General features: G+C 34.1%; 1 protein-coding gene across 2 annotated transcripts in view; it reads right to left on the bottom strand.

Annotated features, from left to right (window-relative positions):
- TDRD3 (tudor domain containing 3) overlaps positions 1-26,745 on the bottom strand; it is a 151,087-nt gene that overhangs the window by 6,729 nt on the left and 117,613 nt on the right. Inside the window, exon 13 of one of the 2 annotated variants that reach the window (XM_074378261.1) lies at positions 17,559-17,644. The exons of the other annotated variant lie outside the window; for it this stretch is intronic. Within the exon in view, the coding sequence (XP_074234362.1) occupies positions 17,559-17,644 (86 nt within the window). The remainder of the gene's footprint in view (positions 1-17,558; positions 17,645-26,745) is intronic. 2 annotated transcript variants of the gene reach the window in all.

The raw sequence follows: 26,745 nt of genomic DNA, 5'->3' as shown, positions 1-26,745 counted from the left end.
CATTCTCCACAGTATTCTTGAGAACCATTATTTTTCCACTTTATGTAAAGGATGCCAAAGTCCAAGAAAGCTTTGTGACTTTGCCAATACTTCTAAGATAAACCTGAGTTTTGATTCAGACTCTGCTGCTTAAATCTTTAAGTCTCAGTCTGCATGTAAAGGAAATAAACCTAATGATCACCTTAAGGGGGCCATTATCACCTAAAAAAGAATGGAGAAATCTGACACTATATCTGGCACAACTGAATGACTGTATTTTAGAGACAAACTTCCAAATTAGCTCTCCTTTCTCTATGCCCCTTTCATTAATAATCAAGCTCAAAATGGTCAGAAGCATCAGATATCATGTATATAATTTAGTAAAGCAATTAAAATGCAGGAGGGAAAATTAAAGTGTTCAGGAAAGGAGAAAGTTATTTTTTATTAATATGGTCACTGTTCTGAATGATTATTGTCAAATATTATAGCTAAATTTGAAGAGAAACTATTTATTTTTATGACATATGACAACACTTGAAGTTCGACATATTAACTGAGGATGAAAATGTACTTGCGACTATAGAAGATGAAGTAATTATTTCAGGAATTAGAATGAAATGTTATTATTCTCCACACCCAGCTGCAGAATTGGTTAGAGGACATCAAAAAATCCATATTTTTTATCAAAAAAATACACTGTTAAAGGTAGGACACTACATTGGCTGAATGAGCTGGATTTACATAATAAATACGACATTGCTATTTGAAAAACTATCTCTATTGTTTAAAAGATTCACAACCTATGCTAGCCAGAGCCAGTTAAACGGTTTCATAGAGATGACCAACCATGAGATTTCTTTCACATTATTTGACGTCTTCACAATCGTTTTATACAAAGTGGAAGCAAAAACTAAAAATGATCCTGACAGCTTGGTTCAGTTGTTGTCAGAGACACAATCTTGTTTTTTAACTTTTAAATATTCCTCCCAGAATAGTCTAGGGCAAACCTGGTTACCCACAAAACCACTTCACAGTCCAGAGCTAGTAACTTTTAGCACTGAACGAGTACCTCTTTCCACATAACACACAGATCAATTTAATACATCAGTTCACTTGGCGTCACCTTTGAATGAAATGTATACCTTGTTCTTCTTCCTGCCTATCTTCTTCCTTTAGTTTCATTACTCTCTAACAGCTTTAAAACTGAAAAACAACTAATTTCATAGTTCATGAACATTATTTTAAAAAATCTCACACTATTTTAAGCTGGCATAGTCCTAGAAGGCCATCTAGTCTGTCCCCCTAGATTTGACAGGTGAGTAATCTCTAAACCCAGACAGGTGATTTTACCAAGTCACAGAGCTCACTGGAAGAGTCTAGACCAGGGCCATTTTGCTTCTGACTCTCAGACAAGGCTTTTTAAAAGACTGGTGATAACTTTCATAAAAATGAAACTGACCAATGTCATCTTCACCTAAGCTTTTGAGATTTAGAACCATTTTATTGGGATTCAGATTTTTGCTCAGTTGAGATATGCTACCAGATAAAACCTGGTTTTAAAATACTAAATAGCTAATATCCAAAATGCGCCCTCTTTTCATGCCAATATTTACTAGTTTATTACTCCTTTTAATGGGAAGATACATAATGCAATAATCATTGTGACACCAAGCATGAATGAAGTGATACTTTGAAAGGGAAAAAAAAAGTCACTGCACCAGTGCAGAAAGGAGATACACAACTTCACCTCTAAAACACGTTTGATGGGTCACAACAACATCTTTCCTGCATATCATTTTTAGTCTTTCTTTAACACACACTACATCTCGAGTGAGAATACAAATACATATTCTCTCATTTATAAATGAGCTGTTACAACAGCTCACTGTAAATCAGTCACTTGGAATCTAGAACAAACTTCAGTAGGAGGTGTGAAACACATTTAAATAGAGGTCAGGTTCTCTGTTCCAAAAATAAAGGCGAAGGGCATTTAAGCATATGAACCAGTGCTCTAAAGAAGGCGGTGGATCCTTAAAGCCCAGTTCTCAGTAGGGAGTGATCTCCTCCAGTCAGACTGACTAAGCACCAGGGCAGGGAGTGATCAATCAATGTCTGGAGACGTTTTCAGTAGCTGTATCTGAAGGGCGCTACTGACAGCTAGTGGGTCTGGAGACAGTGCTGGTTATTAACAAACTGAAGGAGCAGGGTGGGGGGAGTTGTACTACGTCTCAAAGGTAGAGGCCAAGGATGCTGCTAAATACCCTGCACTGCAGGGGGTGCCACACAGCAAAGAGCCGCCAGTCCTCACATCAACAGTCGAGCAGCCCTGGGCCAGGCAACTGAAGCAGTAGGAAACTTTCCGCTGCTGAGCCTGGAGGACAATTCCGAAATTCAGGACATTGGGTTTGCCACCCTTTCAACTTTTTGAATATTTCTTCTTCTGTCTCTGCCTCTAATACCTAAAAGCTGCCTTTATGGAACTTATTTGGGAGGTGCGGGGGGGTCTATTTGCTGACAATACCACGTTTTCCTCTGCTTCAGCTACATGTTCATATTAACTTACTGAACTGCCTTATCTTAGATTGCCGTTCCTTTGGCATTTTCCCAGGGCCGTGACTGTGAGGAGGCTGATTATTGATGACTGGTGGGAGTGAGGAACAGGAATGGCAATTCTCTTCACAAAAAACTTAGAAAGACGTACAAATATTGTTACCTCTAATAGCTATTTTGTGTATAATTTAATAAAAATTTATTTCTAGTCAGTTCCTTCCAACAATATGCCCAGTAGTCACAAAAACTTAAGCCAGTGTGTGTATCCTCAACAGTAATCCTTGCAGTTTGAATATTTTGAACAATGAAACACTACTGAGTACATATCCACTAGAGTGACTCCCACATGAACCACTCACCCTATGAACTTCCAGACCACCCTCGCCTACATGGTTAGCTTGTGTACACAGCTTGTGTATACACAGTTTATAGAAACAGAAACTAATTTTAATATAAAATCTAAGCAGACAATAATTTTAAAGACAAATCTGCTTTTCCAAAACATCATGTAATAAAGGGAAAATTATGGAAATAATAAAAGGATCATTGGTTGCCAAGGGTTGGGGGGATGGAGGGATGAATATGCAGAGCACAAAAGGTTTTCAGGGCAGTGACATTATTCTGTATATTACTGTGGTAGGTATATATCAATATACTGTTGTCCAAACCCATACACCGTACACAGTGAGTGAACCCTAATGTAAACTATGGACTCTGGGGAATAATGATGTGTCAGTAGAGGTCTATCATTTGTAACAAACGTACTGCTCTGGTGGGGGATGTTGATAAGTGGGAGAGGCTGTGCACGTGTGGGGTCGAAGAGTATATGGAAAATCCTGTAACTTCCTCTCAGTTTTGCTGTGAATCTAAAACTGCTCTAAAAATTAAAGTCTAAAAAAACATAGGCTGTGAAATAGGCCACGTCAGTGGGACATTTTGTGCCACACATAGTGCTGATGTGGTAGATTAAATATTTGATGAAATATTTGTCGACCTGCCTTATTAAAATGGCGCATCTTGATCCATTCAGATTATTCCTGTGGTTATCAGTAACGAGAATGAGAATTAAATTTCTTTCATCCTTCAGATGCCATGATGATTAATTAATGTATGAAAACCACTTTGAAGATTATTGAACTTTCTGAATTGGCTCTAGGTTGTGCTTAATTCTGATTATACCTTGGATATTCATAACATTTCCTTTACCTTTGGTTTCCACTGGAAAACCTTGACCTTTAAATTTACTTTTTAGTCCAAGTAATGAAATAAAGTACCTCTGCCCTCATTTAAAAACAAAAAAACCATATAATGGATTCCAAAAGTATAACTTAAAATATTTTAAGTAATCTATTTTAGATCAATTATATGAATATTCTTTTATATTAGAGTAACTGAAAATTGAAGAATAACACAGTAATTGAAGATTGTGGATAACAGTTGTGCCTACAGGAGTCATGTATTTTGATCACTGAATCTTAGTGTACCAATTGTCCTTGTTTAAAAAAAAAGTTCCAATTCAATATTTATAGTTCTACCACAAAATAAATTGGTTCTGTGGTAACCTGGAACCACACTACAAAAGAGAAGGTTTCTGTAAAGAACAGTTCCAAATACCTAAGAAGCTATTTTTGCTCAAGTAATTAGTACCACAACCTGCGCTAGCACATGGTCTTCTGATTCAGTCTTTCACACTCTGCTTCTGAGTAATGAGGGCAAGAAACACAGATACAAGTAAATGTCAGAGCTGGGAAGAGGAAATGGAAATAATCCAGTGTTTTCAAAACTGAGTGAAATAAGAGACTGTTTTAGAATAAAGTATAATGTGGTATTATAATTTTCCTCCCCTCAGAGCAGCTCTAAGATCATTTCTTCAATGTACTATGTCCAGTAATCATGTATTTAAACCAAATATTTTGTGGCAGGAAAAAAAAAACACTGACTCAAGACAAGAGAACAATCTGATTCAAAATCTAATGACTACACAACTGGTCCAAAATGCATGGCTGACAAAATATAATGTTTTTATTCTTGAGTCATGTAGAATTTCAAGAGAACTCTGAGACATCTTACTGTGGTTCTGATATTCTCTTTTTAGAAAAAAGTATATTCTCTAAAGTTATATAATTGAAATTATTAATGATTCTATTAGATATTGGGAAATCATCTTAACACCTAGCTCAAGAGTTTTATTCTGTACTCTGCCAACTACAGCACTACCTAAATAAGACAACTAAACTTTAACACAGAAGAAAGCTGGATGTTTAAATGACAGTTAAAGTATATACAGTACTATTCATCACTGTCCTTCCTCTACCCTTCAGATCTTCTACCCTTTAATACAAAGTAAACAAACTATTTTTGGCAGCTTAGGCACTCAAGAAAATTCAACTCAACATCAAAAGGCTGCATCCATATTTCAACTAGGAGAATATAATACAAAAAAAAAAAAAGGCCACAAAACATGTCACTCATCAAATTTCAAATAATAAAAGTATAGAGACTCTTCCATTCAAAAACACACCTAACTTTATTTAAAACTTGGAATAGAAAAAAGGGGATGAATGATTATTCCATTATGTGCCTGGCATTTTGCATTTTATCTCATTTAATTCTTGTAACAGGACTGATGATTTGAACTACTTAATCTCATTATTCTGTAGATGAATAAATGAAGGCTTGGAGTAACTCACCCAAAGTTATATAATTTGCCATGCTTCAGTAAGACCCCTGGACTATCCACTCCAAAGAACTCCAAAGTTCTTTCTATGACATCACATAATGTATACTTACATTTCTTGCTTCAGACAGTTTTCTTAATTTTTTTTTCTAATAGCCAGCTTAAGATTAATTTTAAATAAATAGATGGTTCTGCCCTGAGGCTAGCATAAACATCACTCAATGGTCAGCATCTTTGTTGAAATGCCATAGTGAAGTTCAAAGAATGAATATATGATTTGCAAAAATGTGTACCTCTCTCAGTCATTTCCTCTTTTAAAGCCAAAGGTTAAATAGATTCCAAAAGCTTGTCCAGAAGTCAGGGTAGGGGGTATATTTCTTTGCCAAATGATGTCAACCTACTCAAAGATTTTCTGGAGAGATACTTCATTATGGCATTGGTATTTAAGACCTCAGTCTCTTCAGTCAGACTGGAGTCTTGAGTTTAGATTCCACCATTTTCTAGATGTGTTACTCAACTTCTCTACATCTGTTTCCTCACAGAGACAACAGTAATGAACTCATAGGTTTACAAAGAAAATTATATGAGATAATACCTATAAAGAGTTAAGCAAATAAGCCATTGATTTTGTCTATTATTCTGAATTAAGTAATTCTTTGACAATAATATATACATGTCTACTTCAATTAAACTAGCTAGACTCATAGCTTTTGCTAAAAATCAGGAAGTATGGTTTGGTCAGATAAGGAAAGTGGAAAAGCCATTGAAGAAAATCAAAGAGTCAATGTAAGGAGAAAGATTCCTGCCACCTGCTTTCTTTTTATTTCTTCATTAATTTAAAAAAAATCTATACACAAAAACTAATCATTTCACATTATAAATCACTTCATTGTTACCACTGTTTTTGTTTCTTTTAGGAGGAGGTTGTTTTCAAGTATAGAAAAAGAGGGCAAACAGAACAGAGGAGGAGAAAGTCAGCAAGGACATATTACTGAAAAAGATCAATCAAAAGTTATAGACACTATTTTCATAAAATCTGAATATTTAAGGAAAAGCTAAAAATAAATTAACATAATTAACCTCTTAGAACATCTTGCCTTTATACCATACCCTTAAAATTTTAGCAAATGACATAAAAAGAAACCAGTTAGAAACACAATTTTAAAAATGGAAGTATAGCAATGATGATTAATAATGAAAAATGCTATCTCTGCCTGTTGATAAATTTTCAGATCAATGCTTACCAATCATCTTCACAAAAGCAACTGCTTTCCCAAAATATGCTAGTTAAGCAAGTATGTTTTAGAATATTTTATGGTTAAAACTTATGCACACTAATCAGAAGTGAACATTTCACTCTCTCCTAATTATATTTTTACATCTTAAACTGGTAGCTAATATAACACACTTTAAGGTGGGCTGACTAATTCTTTCTCTGAAAGTAATAATTACCACATCATGATGCCAGATTGCTTTTTATCCTAAAACAGCCAAGTACATTTTATGTAACTGGCCATTTGAGACAAGCAGTTTTGGTATGCTTCAGTGATCTGTAATACAGATTTAAGAAACAGAACTAGAAAAACTCCATGTCAAATTGATAAAATACAGGCCAGATCTTTGTCATTAAAAAGTACTGAGTCTTGGAGTAGGGAAGGGAGATGACTTGACATGCTTTATATAACTGTAAGAAAAAAACTGCAAGACCTAATAATGCAGAAATAAAATAATTTGTTGATGTTTTCACTCCTTAGGAACATAAGATGGACAAGAAAAGAATGAAAATTTTGAATCTTACAGTAGATAGAGTGGCCCAATGTAACAAACATCATTTTCACATTTAAATCCCATTCACACCCAACAACCTATATCAACAATGTCTGCACAGTGAACCAAAATTGTTTTCTCTTTAGTAAAACATAAAGATTACAGATGTTTGCAAGTCCTTAGCAATTATCAGGCTAGTTAATAAAGCTATAGTTTTAGAAATGCGAGGTACCCCAGGAATCAATGATCTGAACTTCAAGGTACAAAGTTCATCCTCCACATCACAGGCAGATGGTGTGATGTCCTGTCTCCTTCAAATTTGGTGAAGGGAACTCAGGCAACCCTGCCCCTCTGTATCCTTCTCTAGGAAGTGCAAACTACCTAGGCTTTCTAGTTAAGCCTATTTCCTGCACCATATGAAAGATTTTAAATTATTTTAAAACAAGTATTATACCTTCCCTTAGTCTTCTATTTTCTAAAATCAAAAGACTCAGTTCCTGGTATCATTTGTCAAATACCATTATTTCCAGAATCTCCCATCATCTTGGTCATCTTTTCCTTTATATATTTTAATATTTATTATTCTATATAAGCTAGTATTCAGAATAACATTGCAAGTATAGTCTACTTGGAACATAATACTATTATTTCACATGATGAGCAAACTCCATATAAATCTATTAGTGAATCTGACCTTGCTTTAATGATTTTAGCAGCTGCTCAATTACTGCTTGTTCATATTGTACCTGTCATCAAGCAAAATCTCTACAACTTACTCCCAGGTCTTTTTAATTCTATATCTGAAGAGAATTATTTTCCCCAATCTAAATATAAAGTTTTAAATATAACTGTAATTGAAGTCCATGCACTAGTGAAAGATATTATTTTGCTACAGTCTTATCATTGGTGTGTTCTGAATAACTATATAATATTAAGTCAATTTTTCTGAAAAGTTATGTTGGTAATTTGTTAGCCTTTTTTTTTTTTTTTTTTTTTTTGCATAGTGGAAATTGGAGGACTACCACCTAAAACACAGATGGGTGGTTAAAATGTAATTCAATCTTGAAACTAGATTCCAGTGAAATTTAGAAGATAAAAAGAGATTCTCAGTATAAGATTCAGCTCTTTTAGCAACAGAATTGTAGGTTAAAGGAATAGATTGTTCTTTTCTACCCTATGTAAAATATTTTCTAGCCCCAGAATTATTAGCTGATACCTCTACACACATACATCTTTGCTGCCCTGTTTAAAATTCTTTAAATTTGTGAGAACTAAGACTGAATGAACTAAATGGTTGAAAGATACTGTATCAAAACAGTATGCCACATACTGAGTACAAACTTACTGCTATGATGAAATTTTTATATACATTATTTCATTAAACTCCACAAAACCTTCAGGAAAGTTGGTATTATTTATCTCCACTTACAGATAAAATGTAGAATTATGTGCTACACTGTCAGCAAGTCAAACCTAAATATCAGCTCTGCAGCTTACTAGCCCAGTGATTTTATGCAAGTTGCTTAATGGCTCTGAACTTGTGCAGTTTTCCATGTGTGCAAAATGGGGATACTAATAATCATTTCATAGGGTTCTTGTAGATATTAAGTAGGTTAATGCAGGTCAGGACTTACACATGGTACCTGGTGTATGTGTTCCAATTATAACCAGGTTTTGCACAGAAAGAACTCCCATCATCAGTCTCATTTATTCTAATTTATTTCAGTAAGTTGGTAAAGATATAACACATCATCCTGCTGTTACATAAGTATAAATTACTCTTGAAATGCTCAAATTTATGAATTTTTCCCCTCATGTTGAGACTTCAAAATGTTCAGTATATAAGGAGTTAGCTTTTTTAAAAGAAAGTCATTTTCTTTCCAAGCTTAGCTTGTCTTCTCAATCATTTTTGATGGTTAGATGGTTGAAGAAAGAAAAAAGGTATCACAAAGATTTTCTACAAGAATAATGGAGACAAACTTATTTCCATCAACTTAGGTAAAGAGTAATTAGACAGTATATATCACCTGATTTAATTAAAGTCATTAAACATTTTGCAGTAATAATACTATTTCTAGGCTTACTGTAATTCAGGAACTGTGTTTTTAGTCACATGTAATTAATTCCACACCTGAAACATTTGAAGTGTTCAAAAGAGGCTGGGGGAACTGAAAATATACTCTTTGGAGAGTAATCTGCTCATCATCGTACCCAGAGGAAAAGCATAATAAATGTTTGTTCCCACTGAATATGTAAATATTCTTGTTCAAGAATGGAGCTCTTTCTCCTTTTCCTTCAGCCACAGCTGGAACAATGACAGCAAGAACAAGTCAGGAAGGTCTGAAGTCTCTGCGTCACGGAGTCAAAAGATTTTTCTCAAATACTTAATATGTACCTTCTGGAAAGTATTAAGGTAAAACAACTCTTTGAAAATTCTAAGTTTATCCGTAAGATTATTTAAAGTGTACCCCTTTATGCAACTTAAAACCCCCTCCCCTTCCTCTCACTTTCTCCCCCATGTACAATGTAAGCTGCTTATTAAAATAAAAAGTAAGTCAAATAGATCTCGTGGATGAAAAGGAAGGGATAGCAGGCTATCAGTGATGATGTCTACACTGTACAAGAATTGGTAAAACTGAGGATTACTAATTAAGGCTTAATGAAAAATCAATAAGACTAGGAAAGTTCATGGTACCCCTTCAGAGTAAAAGATGTATGACACATAGTCAGATTTCACTTCGTTATCTATGGATAAGAACACAACAGTCTTTTAAAAGCCGAACTGAAATGAGGAGGAAAAGCCTGTCTAGGGTTAAATACTAATTTATGCAAAACCCCGGTTTTGACAAGAATCCTGTCAATGTCAAGCAGCAGGTACACTGACAACAGGACAGGCTGAAAAGCTTTGTGTCAGAGCTGGGATAGAAGTCGCCAATTTACGAAGGCTGTTACAAACCACAGGATTTTAAAAGTGTGAAGGAAAATGGTTTTTCATAAGCAAAGTGATAGAAATTTTTATTACTTTGCAGGCAGTACTATTAGCTTAAAAGATCACAGTTCTTTCCCTTTATGAGAAAAAACAGTTTGCTTTAAAAGATTTGTGGATTTTTATATTAGGGCTAATATAAAGGTAAGAGTCCTAATACAGAATTTCATTATATTAGTAACATTCAAACAAAATAAATTTTAACAGGAAATATAAAAGGAAAAAGAACTAATTTGAAGGAAAAGATGGTACAAAGAAGCAGTTGGGTTTCCTTCCAAGAGGACAATTTGGGATGGATACCCAACTCCTGATCTGGAAGTTCCAAGCAGTAATTGCTGCTGAGGTCAAGGGTCAACAAACATCACTTTGAGGCACTTCCAAAGTTGAAGGAAAACTAAAGAAATGAAACCAACAGTAATTATGTGCCAGGCATTTCAATCCTTCAATACGGAACAAAATGCTTACTGAGCAGCTACTGTATTCCTTACAACAACCAAAAGATTATGTATCTTGCCCAGGTTATGTTGGACTCTAAAATCCATGCTCTTTCCACACATCTCAGTGGATGCAGAGGCTGAAGGAGAGAATTACTGATCACGCTAAACTCTTAACAAGGCTTATATACGTAGATCAAAATCAGGTGCTTTCCATCCCATTTACATTTTAAATACATCATGAAATTAATAAAACAAAACAGATGTGATATCATTTAGGCGCTATAGTTCTTACTGTAAAACACACATTATCCACAATGCTATCCACTTGGGCACCATCTACCCTGAATGACAATGTGAGAATGAGCTCCCCTGAAATGGCTACACTAGTAAGCAGCTACTGTACTTTAAGTGAATTAATATTAGGTAAAGAGCTTAGAGTAATGTTATGTGCAAAGTTAACTGTTCCATGAAGTGAGGTATTATTACTACTTCACAAGTGTAAAGCTCTTTATAATGCCACATACAACACAGTTTTCCTTCTTTTTTGGTTTGAATCAAGCAATTGGACTGCATTATCCTAGTGAGTTACAGAGGATGAGAACACATAAGGCTAAACAAGCCTTTATGTGGCACTTTACATTTACAAAGTGATTTTACAATTATTTGTTAATAGCCAATGTAGTGCAGGAGTGAGGCTGAGAATCTGGTCAATTAGCAACATGTTCATTTTTCTTCCACAGGAGAAAGGAACCCAGAGGCAATAGTACCTTACCAAATACAGTACATTTGCCCTTTGATACCCACAGGGGACTGGTTCCAGGACTGCCCCTCCATATCAAAACCTGTGAGTGCTCAAGTCCCTTATATAGAATGGTACAGTATTTGCATATAACCAAGCACACCCTCCCATATACTTTAAATCATCTCTAGATTACTCACAATAACTAATGCATATAAATGCTAAGTAAATATTCTCCTGTATGCACTGAAGTTAAGTTTTGCTTTTTGGAACTTTCTACAGCTTTTTTTTCCCCAAATATTTTTGACCCATGATTGGTGGAACCCTGTGGATACAGAGAGCTCATGGTAATTATCTTTATAAAAGTCATCCAAGTTAATATCTGCCCTTGGTATCCACAGACTGGGGCATTAACTCCCTTGAGAATATTACTAATGAGAAGGTAAGTATAATAAAACAGTAAAATTCACCAACATAAATATTTTCTCACCAGAGTCTTCACATTAACTATTACATGTTCCAAGATATTTATCCTCAGAGGCTTAGATGAATACAAATAATTTTTTTGTATGTGTAATTGGCAAGTTCCTAAATTAACCTAAGAACTTATAACTATAATACATTTTAAAAAGGGATGTTCATCCATTTCATAATTTGATAAATCTCATAGTATTGTTTCCCTATTTAATGAGTGTTATCACATTCAGTGGCATAAACTTTGAGACAGACTACTTTCCTAAGCTCTCTTAGGAAAAGCTGAAAATAGTTTTTTAGGCTCTTTTTTCAAAAACTTTATCAACATTTTGGTATGGCAGCAATTAGAAAGTCATTTAGTATCCATAATGGGTCATCCCCTTCAACTGCAGAACACGAATTTTCCACAGTAGCTTATAAATTAACTCTATGATTGTGAACAGCGTATGTTCTTAAGTGGTTCCATACTTGGATTTTGTTTTATAATTTCATAGCTAGTGGTAGACAACTGTTTTATAGTTGCCCTGAAAAAATTATAATGAACATTTAAAAATTTTTTTATTTAAAACTGTGCCCCATGTTAGGAAAAACTCTTCTTTGTGAATGGATCAGTTAATAGAAAAGTTAATAGATAAAGTCTTAAGAGATTAAACAGCAGTTTAAAAATCTTCTACCTTATTTTCTTCTCTCCTTACTGAGATAAGCCACTCTAAATGAAGAATTTAGTGACTATCACAACTTTCAAAACAATGATATCCCTCACATGCTTGCACATGTGCACATCCAAACACAGAGTCAATATGTCTCAGAATGCTCAAATGCCTAATTAACGGTTTTATTTAATGCATCCATTACCTGGCATTAAGATGAGCTCAAGAAGGCCTGAGACTTTGTTAACATCCTTAGTACTATCAAGAGCCTAAAATCACCTTCCAGGGCATTTTCCAATACTGAATTTTGCTGAGGTCCTAGGGCAATAATATAGTCATTCTGACTGTGGAGGCTTTCAAATATCATGTCCCTAATGAGAACCTCTACTGAAAATTGGCTGAGTGGTTAACAGTTAGTTTCTGATTAATAAACATATAAAGTTCTTCTCATTCGTGTATCTACTTTACAAACTTTTCTTGCAGCTACTAAAAGACTAGATACTGAGTGTGAACTGTCACAGAATACTCTGCACATAAATTCTACTAAGGGTTGAAAACTGCTGAGAATAAATACATTCTTGGTTGGCTCCCTCTCCCATTCCCCTTGGCAGTTTCTAGATCTTTACATCTCTACTCAAAATTCCTCTATTCTTTAGATAAACAAGATTATACTGTATAGTACAGGGAAATACATACAAGATCTTATGGTAGCTCACAGAGAAAGGAATGTGACAATGAATATATATATTATGTTCATGTATAATTGAAACATTGTGCTGTACACTGGAATTTGACACATTGTAAAATGATTATAAATCAATAAAAAATGTTAAAAAAAATTCCTCTATTCTTGACCTCATTACTTTCCACAGATGACCTGCTTTGACTTGACAGAGAAGAGTTCATTAGTGAAGAATTATTCACCTTCATTCCCTGAAATCAAACATACCCTCATCCACACCTATAATTACTTCCTTCTACTCTCTAGTACTCCTCAATATACCCTACATCACATGTGATTGTATCCCACTTTCTCACCATGGTCTGGATTTTTTTTAATCCTTTCATCTATTCTCACAACCTCTCCTTTTCTCTCTACTTCACTCTGCCTTTGATGTAAACTTTCTTAGATTTTTACCCTGAGCTCCTTTACTTTTTCTTCTCATCTTCTATTCTCTTTACCTTCACAACCAAGATCTTAATAGTAGTCTATACTTCATTTGCTCATTTCCCACTTACTATCAAGAAACTACAAGTTGCCTTACACATTGACCATTCCATTGAAAGTTCTTTCTACATTCATCAGTCACCGGTTGATTGCCAAATCCAACACACTCTTTTCAGTGCTTATTCCTTGACCTCTCCAGCAATTTATATGGTAGATTAAGCACCCCTCCCCCACTGCCCAACACCTTGTCCTCACAGGCTACAACTTCTCAATGTCCCTTCCCACCTCTCAACTGTGAAAAGTCCCCAGAAGTTGACACCTGTCCTTGTCTTTTCTCTTTTTACATGCTTTCTCTAGGCAATCTCACCCATATTCTTTACTTTTTGCCTAGACTCTGATGATTCCAAAGTCCCCATCTCTTGCCTTAATTATTGTAATAACTGGTCTCCACGCTCTCAGCTTTCACGGAATCCCATTTTCTATACTGCAAGAAATACTCTCTTAGTGCAGAATCACATGATGACACTCCCCTGCCTAAAATCGTCCACTGGTTCCTATTCTGAAATAAAATATTCCAGCTCCTTACTACAACCCACCTGACCCTTCATCCTTTGACCCCACCTGCCTTTGCAGCCAGCCTCACTTACTGACATCTGCTATACCCAAGCTATCCTGCTGCCAAAATACCTCACCCTACCAGGCCCTCCTTAGATTTTCTCACACTTTCTTCCTTTTCTCAAGCGAAGTCCTAAAGCCCTTCAGGACTTTCAAGACTCACATTAAACTTCATTCATTCAGATTTAACAAGTATTTCTTGAAAGCCCCTTATGTTTCATTTCACATACTGTTCTGAATGCTGAAGTATTAGCTGAGACAAAGTCCCGGTTCTCACATGCTTTCACTTAGGGATTGGAGGCAGGGGCAGGACACGCAGAAAGTAAGGCAGGGCAAAGGGGATAGAGATTTTGTGCGATGGCACATTACTGTTTTATAATCAGATGTCTCTTCTATGAGTCAGTTCCTGACTGAGTTAAGCGCTCTCCATCTATGCTTTCTGTTCATGATAAACAGAAGGTGCTTTCCTTGCTGGGCTCCTCTGCTAGTCCGACTCCTTCAGTGTGGAGACTGCTCATTGATGCAGTCTCACTGTCCCATTATCACATTGCCTAGCACATCATCATTTTAAGGAAATATGTTGTGCAGGGCACTATTCTGGGTGGAAAGAGAAAGTCACATAATAAGTGCTCAAAAGTTTTTTGAAATAGATTAATACATCTTTGAAATTATAAGTTAATAGGAAAACCTAGAATATAAAAATTTCACTTTACACTTAATATTTTAATAATGTATCAAAAACTGAAACAGGGACAATGAGTCAAACTACATAATTATATACTAAAATTTTCCTGAAATTATGAATGGTAAGTAAGTACAGGCACACCTGTGAGATATTGCAGGTTTGGTTGCAAACCCCTGCAATAAAGCTAATATCACAATAAAGCAAGTCACACTAATTTTTGGTTTCCCTGTGCATATCAAAAGTTATATTTACATTATACTGCAGGCTTTAAGTGTACAATAGCATTATATCTAAAAAAACAATGTGTACATCTTAAATAAAAACGACTTTGTTGCTAAAAAATGCTAACCATCATCTGAGCCTTCAGCCAGTTGAAATCTTTTTGCAATAGTTACATCAAAGATCACTGATCATAGATCACCATAACAAATATAATAATAATGAGAAAGTTTGGAATGTTGTAAGGATTGCCAAAATGTGACACAGAGACAGGAACTGAGCAAATCCTGTTGGAAAAATGATGCAAGTAGACTTGTTTGACACAGGGTTGTCACAAACCTCCAATTTGTGAAAAACGCAGTATCTGCAAAGTGTAATAAAGTAAAATGCAATAAAATGAGGTATGCCAGTACAGAGTAAATAAACATTTCATAAGAGAAATGTATTTTGCTGTGCATCTGTAAGTACCTGAGAGAGACTGAGTTTTGAAGGTGTGTAAATGTTCTAGGGACAGTACAATTGAGAGAATTTTGCAAGGAACTGGGAAGTAAGTTGTATAGATAAAGTAGATGGTAAGACTTTGTATAGGTAAGACTATTGGTTTGGTTGGAGGAGTATTTCATTTACTAATTATAGACAAGAACAAGTTCAAGGATAATGGTATTTTTTCATGAAAATCTATAATCATGTTGTTGTTACCCTCACGGCAAAAAGAAAAAATCAGAAATTAAGAAGTTATGTTTTTATTTATCTTACTTTTTTAAACTCCCATATTTTCAGACCCTTTGTGCAAATTTTAGGGATTTTTCTTTAAGACTAAAATTCCGTAGTCACAATCAACTTCTTGCTAATTTCATTTTTCTTGTTACTTTCTCAAATAAAAAATGTAATACAAAATTACAGAAAGTTTATAAAATAAAAAAAGTACATAAACATATACAGATTGTACATAATTCTACTACACTAAAACTACCATTTCCTTGAGTGTATTCTCAAATCTATAAATTGCTTTTCTTCACTCTTTATAAATATTTCCCATGATATTGCAGCCTTCATGATGATCTTTTATTAAAACTGTAAAATAATTCACCCAGCTGATGGATGATGATTTATTCTACCATTCTTATTGTTAGGCACTTAGGTAGTTTCTGGGTTTTTTCCCATTATTGTAATGCTGCAATGATCATCCTTCAGAAATTCACTTATTCCTTTGTTCCTTCCCGAGCAGAGATGAACAATTGTGGGATTACTAGTTTAAAGAGCATGAACACTTTTAAGGCTTGGAAAGTCAGAACAATCACACCAATTTACATGGCCATCAGCAATGTATGAGAGTGAGTGCTCATGTCACCGCATCTTTGTCAGCATGAACATTATCATTAATTTTTCCCATTAACTCACACATTTAACACTGTACTTAACTGTTTCAGTTTGCATTTGATTCCTAACAGAGTGATATATTTCTAATTTTTAGTTATGAAAGATGACACTGCTACTTCAGCAAGAAACCATATTGAGCATAAGTCATGGGTTCAAAGCTATAAAAGTAAAATAAAATAAATAAAAATTTTTAAAAAGTTAATCTAATCATGACACGAGTAACTGTTATCGTGCTCCATGGTGATTAGGCATTAATGGCAAGCAGTTCACGTAAGTGGCTATTATACTATTATTTACACACAGCCAAATTTAGATTATGGGGGAGGGTTGGATCAAGCAGAGCTATAAGCTCTTCTTATGCCCTCATAAAGATCCCTCAATCTGAAACCAGAAGTGATCCAGAAGGCAAATTTTCTTTCTTCCTTGGTTCCAAGCAGCCTCTATTAACTGAGCGCCCAGAAAGATAGTAGGTGTCATAAATTTAGTTTGGATGAGGGTTGGCTAGAACTTACTTTACTGAGAATCAAAGATGAGGCCACGTCAGACATAACTCAAAGAGCTGACCAAAGAAATGCCCACTAAACCCCTTGTCTCTTCTCTCTATGATTAGTCCTTAAGTTAAGGATCTAGATTTTCAGTGAGGTTTCTGAAGACTTTGAACTATTTCCATCTTCTTTCCCACAGAGAAAAAGAAAGGACAAGAGGCACAATCATATTCCCATTTTCCCAACGAACCTTACTAACTAATAAAGAAGTGATCTGGGCAACAGGATTTAAGGGACTTCCCTCTGCCAACACTGTCCCAATTTCCACGCGTTAGAGATTCATTGACGTTTCTAAGTGCATAATTCTGAGATGATTAAAGTAGAAGGTGAGGGTGGGAAAGGTAACAGTAATCCACACTCTAGAGAGAAAACTAATTTGACCAGTCTGGCTTTATATTCTTAGAATGCTTAAGTCTGAAGCATGCAGAGAACAGGAATAAGAGTTCCAATACAGGGAGGACACAGGGAGAAGCAAAAGGAGTTGTCACTTCGGGCTGCTTTAAAAATGCAAAGCCAAGGATACTAGATTACAGAAGAAATGGGAAGAAGAAGGCTGGTTATGATAATAAAAATTTAAGTTTCTACAGACTTTGAGAGTTTATAAAACACGTATCTGTTGATCATATTAGTTAATCTTCATAACAACTCTGCACTGAAACTAAGACCCAGAGACATTAAATAACTTACCCAAAGTCACACAGGTAGTAAGTGGCAGAGCCAGGACTCGACCCAGGTCTTCTGACTCCTCCTGTGCATATCCAGCTCCCCTGGAGCTGAAGCAGGGGCAAAAAGGGAGGCGGAAGTAATTTGCCCAAGACCAGCCTTGCCCTCTCCCCTTCTCTCAAAGGCCAAGCAGAGCAGACATTTAACTCTCTCAGTGACCCCTTTTCACCAAATTTTTTCAGGATAAAGCACACAGAATCTGAAAATGTTTCTCAGCCTCGGGCACAAGAATGGCAATAGGCAATAAACAGTTTTGGCTGCAGTTTGCCATTTATATCAAATTTATTGGAATTTCCAAGCATAGTGATTCTCATTTCAGAAAGCAAAACTTGTTTTTATAATTGAAATTACTTAAAGCAGTTTGTTTAAAAATTTTTGGTTTAGTAGTTTCAGTCAAACCTTTTAAATTATATCCTTATAAAAATTATTTTGAAAAATACTTACAAACCAAGATATCAAATCTAAGTTTAATCTATTCTATGGCCACTTTTTTTCTATCTTAATCATATTCCCCCAGTCACTGTTTTCATTAAAGCAATTATAATCATTAGAATGAATAGAATATTCAGTCTTTTCATAGCCAAGTTTAAGCATTTTCAACAAATCAATAGGAAAATGTGTGTATCATCTTCTTGAAATATAAATCTTGTATTCGTTTCTAAATTATATCTAAAATGGTTTTATTATAGCCTTTTATAATTAATTTTCTCTAACAAACTTAGAGGTTCCAGTCTCTAGTTTTTTACATAGTTCCTTAATTTTTCTTAGGGAATTACATATTTTAACTTCTCTTCTTGACTATTCACATTTCTAGTAAGTTTTAGACACAGTCAATGAGAATTTTTTCTTTGCTTTGCTTATGGCCTAGGGACACAAGGGTACAATTTAAGTGGACTGGGCATGTGACCAATGTTTTATCATTGCCAGATCATTTTGTAAACAACTCCAATACATCTCAGTCTCTAACGGTCTTTCCATTTATGAGAAGTACTGTCAGTAAGGCCAGGTGCTAAGTAAGCATTATCACTAATCAGGGCACATAAAAGATCAAGCAGGGCTATCTTTATTTGTGCCCAAGCTTTCAGAGGCTTTCTGAACTTTAAAAGATGGTCCATTTAACCAGATTTCATCTGCGCATCAGTCATGTCTGGGATGGAACATTTCCAGTCTAATAGTTAAAAGCCACTTGAAATCTGTAAGATGAATAAAAAGGCAAACACTAAGACATAAAACAAAATAAAAAAGGAAGATGACAAGGAGGAGGAGCCTTGGATAGGAGGAAGAAGAAAGGAAGAGAAAGACAACCAAGAGAAAGAAGAGGGAAAAAAAATAGATTACCTAAAATAGATTAAAAAATTTCAGTACTCGTAGCTCTCAGGTTCTTGATCTGGTTCCCTTTTCTCTCTGCTTTAAGATTTCAATTCCATATTTTAAAAATCTAATTAAGAATAACATTCATTTGGGTATTGATGCTCAAATTCAGGAATTCTTAATAAGATTTGTATTACCTGATCACCTTATGAGGAAAAAAATACACTAGAATACTTTTCTCCACATTATTTTAAGCCTTATTTACTTACTCAAGACTTTTTAAGGTGAAATGCTCATTATATTCTCCTAAATCATTCATTAAACAGTACCCAAAATAGCTACCAACATTAAAAACAAGTCCATCAATTTAAAAACTTGAAGCATACTGAAACAGAATTTAACTGACTTCTAATATCTTACTTCGTATAATAAGCTCTTGGTTAAGCATGAACGGGTGGGTTGACCCTAATTTCCCACTCACATGATCTGGGGAAAAAAAATGAGCACACTTCAGGTAAAATAAAAATTCCAATAAAAAGTTGTTAAAGTTAATGCTAGTTTTAAAAAGTCAATTGTGGCCTTCCCCTCTTATTTCCTTCACACTATCCCACTCATTTAACATGCATAATAAAATTGTCATCAAGAACCATGCCAATGATGGTTCCCAGACAGGAACCATCTCAGTCTGATAGAGATTATATTAATATTTATTCAGTGGCTTCTGGAAGGAAGGGAATTTATCTTCTCTTATATTCTTTTAATCCCTTAGGTACATAGGCCAATCTATTTTCTAAAGTAGCTTTGTTATAAAAAGCACTCAAAGAATATCTGTGGAAAAACTATCATATTAAACTGTTACACTCAGGCTTCTTGTCTGGAGGACTCTTCAGTAATAAAGGTGACCACCAGAACTACATTAATCATTCAACAAACAATTACTGATCTCCTTCCACTGTTTCAGCTACCAAGTTAGTTCATGTGCTCACTTAAAATCAGATCTCCTCAAGCCCTAAAAGAGATGGTACTTACAGTATATATCTACTGCTTATTTATAGAGTTCCTTTGCAATTTCATTAGCTATTATCCAACCATACATTCTATCCTTGTTTATAATTATAAGTGTCTGGAAAGGACATGTTTCTTAAAATAAGAAAATTTCCCCTCCAGACCTCAAGTGAGCTCTGGAGTAGGATCCAAGATTATCAACTCATCTTAGTAACTGTTACCAGGAAAACAAGAACAGAAGAGCAAGAGCAGTTAAGTTTAAGAGTTTGTTTTCTTCAAGGCTTTTAACAAGCTTTTAATAGTTCAAACAATATTATTGAAAGGCTTCAGAACAATTAGTAAAGGAACAATACAAATGTTGAAACAAAACAGAATTTTTAGTCTTTCAGGAGTCCTCTTAGTCATTTAAGAATGCCCATATACTCGGTGGAATTAACTTGCTTTGATACTTTGTTTTGATTCAGTAGCCAATGTCAGCTTAATTAAAAAAAAAGGGATTTCAGATTTTGCTTTATACTAGATTATTAGAGAATAATAAATACAATACCCAAACAAATGATGAAAATGACTTACTGTTGGAACATATGAATGTCATGTGGATTATTAGGCAAGAATTACAGAAAAAAACCCAGCAATATTACAAAAGCTATAATGGGAGTCTTCGTAAATGACAGTTTCAAAAGTTAACAATAAATTAAAGTTTCCAGAATTAGAGTTAAAATAAAATTAAAAGACCAGTGAGTTGTGTATAATTACATGTAAAAGAAGATCTCAATTTTATTTCTATCTAATGAAACACTATTACTAATGGCATAAGTACTTAGAAGAGACATAAAATTTCAGGAATATATTTTGTCCTCTTTTCATGAAAGGTAAAGAATCTTGGAACATATTTAAGGAGAAACTGCCTCAGTCTCTATTTGTAACATAGAAATACAATATTATATTACTAAGAAGTTGAGCATCCAAAATAACGTATTCTGAAGATAAATCTTCACCCTATTTTAAAAATGGGAAATTTGAAAACTAGAAAGAAAATAAGAAAAGAGCTATGATATTTTTCAAAGTACCTCCTGTAGACTTTCTATAACAGGTTTTATACAGGAAAAAAAAAAAACTTCCATAAGCATGTAAGTTTGTGAAACAATATACACTATATATGTCTGTCTCTTGGAGATTTAAAATACATATTAACCTGATAACTGGCTCAAAAAGGCTCTGTAATCATAAATAAATTCAAATTTATTTAACCAGAAAGCAGAACTAACATCCTCAGAACACACTTTAGAAAACCCTGAGCTAGACAGACCAGGCATGAAAAAGTATGCACACAAAAAAAGTGATTTTTTATTTCTTATGATGATCGGAGCTGCTTACGTTTATTCTTAATAAACTACATATATATTTTAAGGCAAATAAGATGTACTCACTGTTGCAATACTTCCTTTCCCTTCCGAATGGAGCTCACAGTCAATGACAAGCCACTAAGGGAGTTATTTCAAGCTAAGGTATAAAACTCTTGCCAGTAGTTCCCAAATTTAATGGCACTAACACCAGAGTGCTTCTCACAAGGAGACAGATTAACTCCACTCTTTTCCTAGAGTTGTGATAGTGAAGCCTACTGCACATGATTCTGGAATAAATAGCATAGGTCCAGTAAAGTTCAGGAAATCAGGATCAGTAGGAAGGGTGGTCCATATGCATCAAGAGATACCACCCACTAAAGGTAAAAAGAACATAAAGTTTAAAAGACAAAGTCAAAAGGATACAATGATGTTTAAGAAATAGAACAAAAAGAGATGACTAATAAAGTAACAAAAGCAAGAATACAGAAAAACAGTATTAAGTAGAGACACACAAATGGTCATGTAAGAGTAAAAAAGAAAGTGGACATGACAAGTCACTTTGGTGTGAATCAAGTATGTACCGTAAGCCCCCTGTTGGCCCATCACCATCAAGGTTCACAACCACCGACCTCAGAAGTGGAAAGATGCATTGCAAGAGCTCCATCTGAAAGGGAATGAAGTCTATGGTGGCGGCACATATTTTTCTGCTGTTATAGGTACAGATGGAAAAGACTCAGAAGTTCACTAGAAACTAAAACAGAACTGTGTGCACTGATTTTTTTTTTAATTCAAGAAGGATGACTCTTCAGTTTTATAAAATTCTTTAAAATATACTGACATGAATGCCTAGTCAAGACACATGCCCAACATCAGATTAACATCTTTGGAAACAAGAAATAAAACAAAACAAAAATATTCCTCAGGTTCGTTTATTTTACTACTTTATTTCCTGTGCAATGAGTATATTTGCAAGTCTTCTGCATATATATGCAAAGGAATGGTAAAATTCAGTGCAGTTTGAATTAGTTTCAAAAGTCCCAATAAGTGAAGTAAATGAAAAAATAAAATTCACACTTCAAAGAGAACAAACCTCGGGTCTACTGAATCAAAAATGTCAAAGGAAAAAATAAGTTCACCTGACAATCCCAACCCCCTTCAGCTGTAGGTCACACCCATGATGCCTCCTTAAGACTACTTTGAAGAAAAAATCAAAATTATACAATATTCAGCATAAATCTAAAGCACCTTGAATTTACTTCTTAATTAACCAGCACCATAATTCAGGAGTCCATACTTTAAGTTGCTACTAATAAAGAGGAGACTTAGAGGATAAAAGACTAACATAATACCTACTGGTATTATTCACGTTTACAAAAGGAACATTGTAGTTTTTCAAACAGTTATGTCAAGTTAATACTTAATATTTACATAATATAAGGCTTAAACTGTTTTATGAACTGTAATTAAAGTTAGAAACAAATCAGAAAGACAGCGCACCTTAGGGAACACCCTACCATGTGACTTCACTTCGGGAGTTCTTTTACCTTCAGTGAAAGGAACGTGAAATAATAATATGATGTACTTTCATTGCTCAGTAAAGGAAAACTCAGATTACCCAGAAACCTTTCAAAGATGTTTTTATATACAGTTCTTCTGAATAGATTATAATACATTAAATCATCAGATAGCAAAATTCAAGCAAAACTTCTATACTTAAGGTTCTTAAAATAGCATACTATTCTCTTGGTATTAATTTAAATGGTGAAATAGAATGTCTCTATTGAATAATGAAGCCAGGTCAAAACTAGATCTCAAGATTTTCATAATAATCTCTTAGGTTTAGCTATCACAAACTGAATTTGGGATTTGGGGATAGATGCCAACAGTATTTAAGTTGGTATATCTATGTATATGGCATGCATTTATGAATGAATCATTTCTCCCTCTATGTCAGCAGCTTTCATACCTCCAGTAAAGTCCTTTTGTATAATCCATAACCTCCTGTGGGATTGTGAAAAACTGGGTGATGGATTAAGAAATAAATAAACCACCTCAATATAACCAAACTTTATTAAAACAAAGCTTAAAGATATTGCATGGAATCCCCCTAATTCCATCTCCCATGACTTGAAATTTATGTCCTTAAATGGGGCTAAACCAGCTGTAGTTTCCTTCTCATTTACCCCCTGTTTACACTGCAAAGGAAATGAGCACAGCCTCTATGATTGTCCCCAAAGGAAAGCGTCCCAAATGCGTGTAAGTGGGAGAAAATGCATTTCAATATTGCACTGACCTCACCCAGATTACCCTTTCAGTGCAGAAATTTAAGTATGATAAATTATACTCATTAACTTATTTAAGAATTTATCAGCAAAAAGTGAAAAACCTTCTGGACTATGATCAAAATGTAGTGCCTGTACATTTTACTAGATACTAATTGGCAGAACCTCACTGTTACATAACTAATTTCCCTTTGAAGTTAATGGTTTCTCTAACAATCATCCTCTTTTTAATATCTATTATGATCTTTTCCTATCAAATACAAACGAGATATAGCCTAACTTTATCACTATGTCATTAAAATTACTAACATGACCTTGTTCTAATACATTTAAGATTCATTTAAACTCATTAATTTACATACTACAAATCTCAGTCTCCTTCCTTATTAAATAGGCTAGGGGTTGTTTTTTTGGGGTGGTTATGATTCTCTTTAATACATTTATTAGTAGTAAAGTAACTTATGGCTTTTTATGAACATTATTTGAATTTAAAAAGGTAACTTTCAAAAGTTCTTCCCAGGATGTCATTATAAACTAAATTTTGCACAAAGTTACTTCAAAAGTAAAACTTGACATTGATAGTTCTTTTTTTAAAGTATGCTAAAACTGAAAAATATATGTTATAATTATTTTAAAAAGAAGCCCAAATCCACCTAAAAAGTTTCTATTTTTTAAGTAGATAAAATAGGTAAGAAACTTTAAATAGATAAAATTCATTAAATCACACTTTCTTCTTCCACAATAATTTTATCTTCAAATAAGGTGAAATACAGGCCTAAATATTATTTAAATTAAAACTTCAGTAAACAAGACATTTTTCCACTTATATCTTATTTTAAAGCTTCAAGAGTTAAGAATGCAGACTCATGAGATACTTAAGTTTGTTTCACATAACTATGTCTTTCTTCTAACTTTGTGCAGTGGGCAGGACTTTTGTGTACTTTGCATACCTATATATACCTCTCACCTAGAACATTGCCTAGCAGCTAACAGATGTGCAATGAATATCTGCTGAATAAATGGTTATGCTACAGAAAAGCATTTAAGATAAAACAATCATCTGAAAGGCAATAGTAATCCATCGGTCTCTTTCCACAATTACCGCCCAATATGCTGCGTATGCTAAGGTCTTAGAACTAATCATTACCTACATAATCCCAGTTTTTCTAGTTGGAACAACAGTTGAACAAAGATAACTTCCTGATACTAAAAAGCAAATACTATGAAATTTTAAAAAGAAAGCTTAGAAGCCAGCATGTTCTAAAACATTTCTTGGGATATAAAAGTCTCAGTAGAATACAAGTCATAAATATTATTGGAAAATCAGGACTGACGCTATCTTTCCAGGTTTAGAAAAGTAATTCAGAAGAACAGCACTCTAAAAACACAAAAGATTTGTCAGAGCAGCAGTGCCAGGGTATTTTACAGTAATTCCAAATTGCCTGTGGCATCTTTTTACTGGTTTTGGGTACTGTTTTAGAGTTAAAAGGAACCAATATGGAAACGGCCTGCAGGGAACACAAAGAGCAGGTTTCCTTTGCCCCTAATGTTCTCTCACATAGTGGTCAGAAACATAAAATCATATTATGGTTTTCTCCCTACATAGTTTTACAAATAATATGAGATTCCATAGTGCTTCATCTACTTTGGTAAAATAAGGAAAATCCTGCAATATACAAAGGAGAAAACTGGAGCATTTATTCAGTTAAGAATGAGCTGTGAATCTCACATTATGTGTGATAATTAGAGTTCACTCTAATAAAGACACTAAAATCAAGACAGAATATTTTACCATAGTTAAAAGAACCAGGTTAAATCTAACTAGAACAAAAAAAAAATCAAAGATGACATAACAAAAAGTTTGTAGATAATTTTGGAGAAAATAAAGTATTTAGTCTTAATAAGAACATAAAATTTCATCATCTAAAAGATCATCACTGAGTAGTATGTTCTGGAAGTAAAAAGGTTTATCCAGAGAGAAGGGGAAAATAGAAATTTGTCTACAGACAGATTTAGGCAAGTAATTCTTAAACTTTGTGAGAAAAATATTAACACTTAGATTTAAACTACTAACTTGATTTTTATTTTAATTTTCCTTACTAGACACTATTAACTTACTCATTGGGTCCCTCAATATTTTCATGCTTTTTATTTAATAATTTATCCTTACACCTGTAAGAGATAATACAGGAAATTGATTTCTGTAAAGGCTTTTGGTTCATATGCAGGCTTTTTGGTTATTTTTCCTGCAAATTATTAAAAAAAAAATTCTATTTGTGATCATTGCTACATTTAGGAAAACAAGCGGTTTTCCAAAATCTTGTGCCAATAACAAACATAAACCTTAATAAAGTATAAAATATCATTTCACAATTAAAATAGTAATGTACATATGTAGCCCAAGAGTTTAAAAAATTAAAAATACACAATCCATAGTGTGAGTGAATAATTGTGCTCAGGCTTCTAACAACCTCACTATACCTTTGCAGCCCTTTAATTTTTCTAGTACGATTTATCAGTTAGAGTTACCTTATTAGTATAGCAAATGTTTTACTTTAATTAACTTAAAACTTGTTACAATTCCCCAGTTACAAAAAGAAAAAGTGCTCACAGACCCCCAACATCAGTACTCTCAGAGGCTAAGAGAACTCTACACTAGTTCTACCCTAAATGTACTGAGAGTCACATGACTGTTTTCCTTCAGAGGCTTTTTACACATACATAGTTTTTAAAAATGGAGAAGGGTGAAGATACGTTAAGCCAGTGGCTTCTATATATCAAGAAGGAACTGCTTCTACAACTAAGTCAATTATTTATGCAGATAAAGAAGATAGGATGATCTTTTATCCTCAATAACAGTGTTCATAATCCAAAAATATTTTTATATTAATTATATAAAATCATAAAACATCAACAATCCTTTGATTATTTGCAAATAGGTGAAAAGAAATCCCAAAATCTCCAAAAGATTTAGTAACACTCTCCTGCTTCTTCCTGCTAGCAAAATATTTCAAGTATCTTACAAAAGGTTTTTAAGTTGACTACAGAAAAAGTAAATAAGTTAAAAAAAAAAAAAGAACAGCACAATGAAGCCTAGATGAGAACTCACAAATAGGTAGGGAGAATATGAAAGGACTGCCGTGGTTCAGAATCACTACATGGGCTGTGGTACGTGATAAATTTATTGTCCAACTAAGTTTACAAAGA

Source organism: Camelus bactrianus, chromosome 14 (assembly GCF_048773025.1).
Source record: "Camelus bactrianus isolate YW-2024 breed Bactrian camel chromosome 14, ASM4877302v1, whole genome shotgun sequence".
Taxonomy (NCBI): Eukaryota; Metazoa; Chordata; class Mammalia; order Artiodactyla; family Camelidae; genus Camelus; species Camelus bactrianus.
The sequence above is the reverse complement of the archived record's forward strand: the minus strand, read 5'-3'. Positions and strand labels throughout refer to the sequence as shown.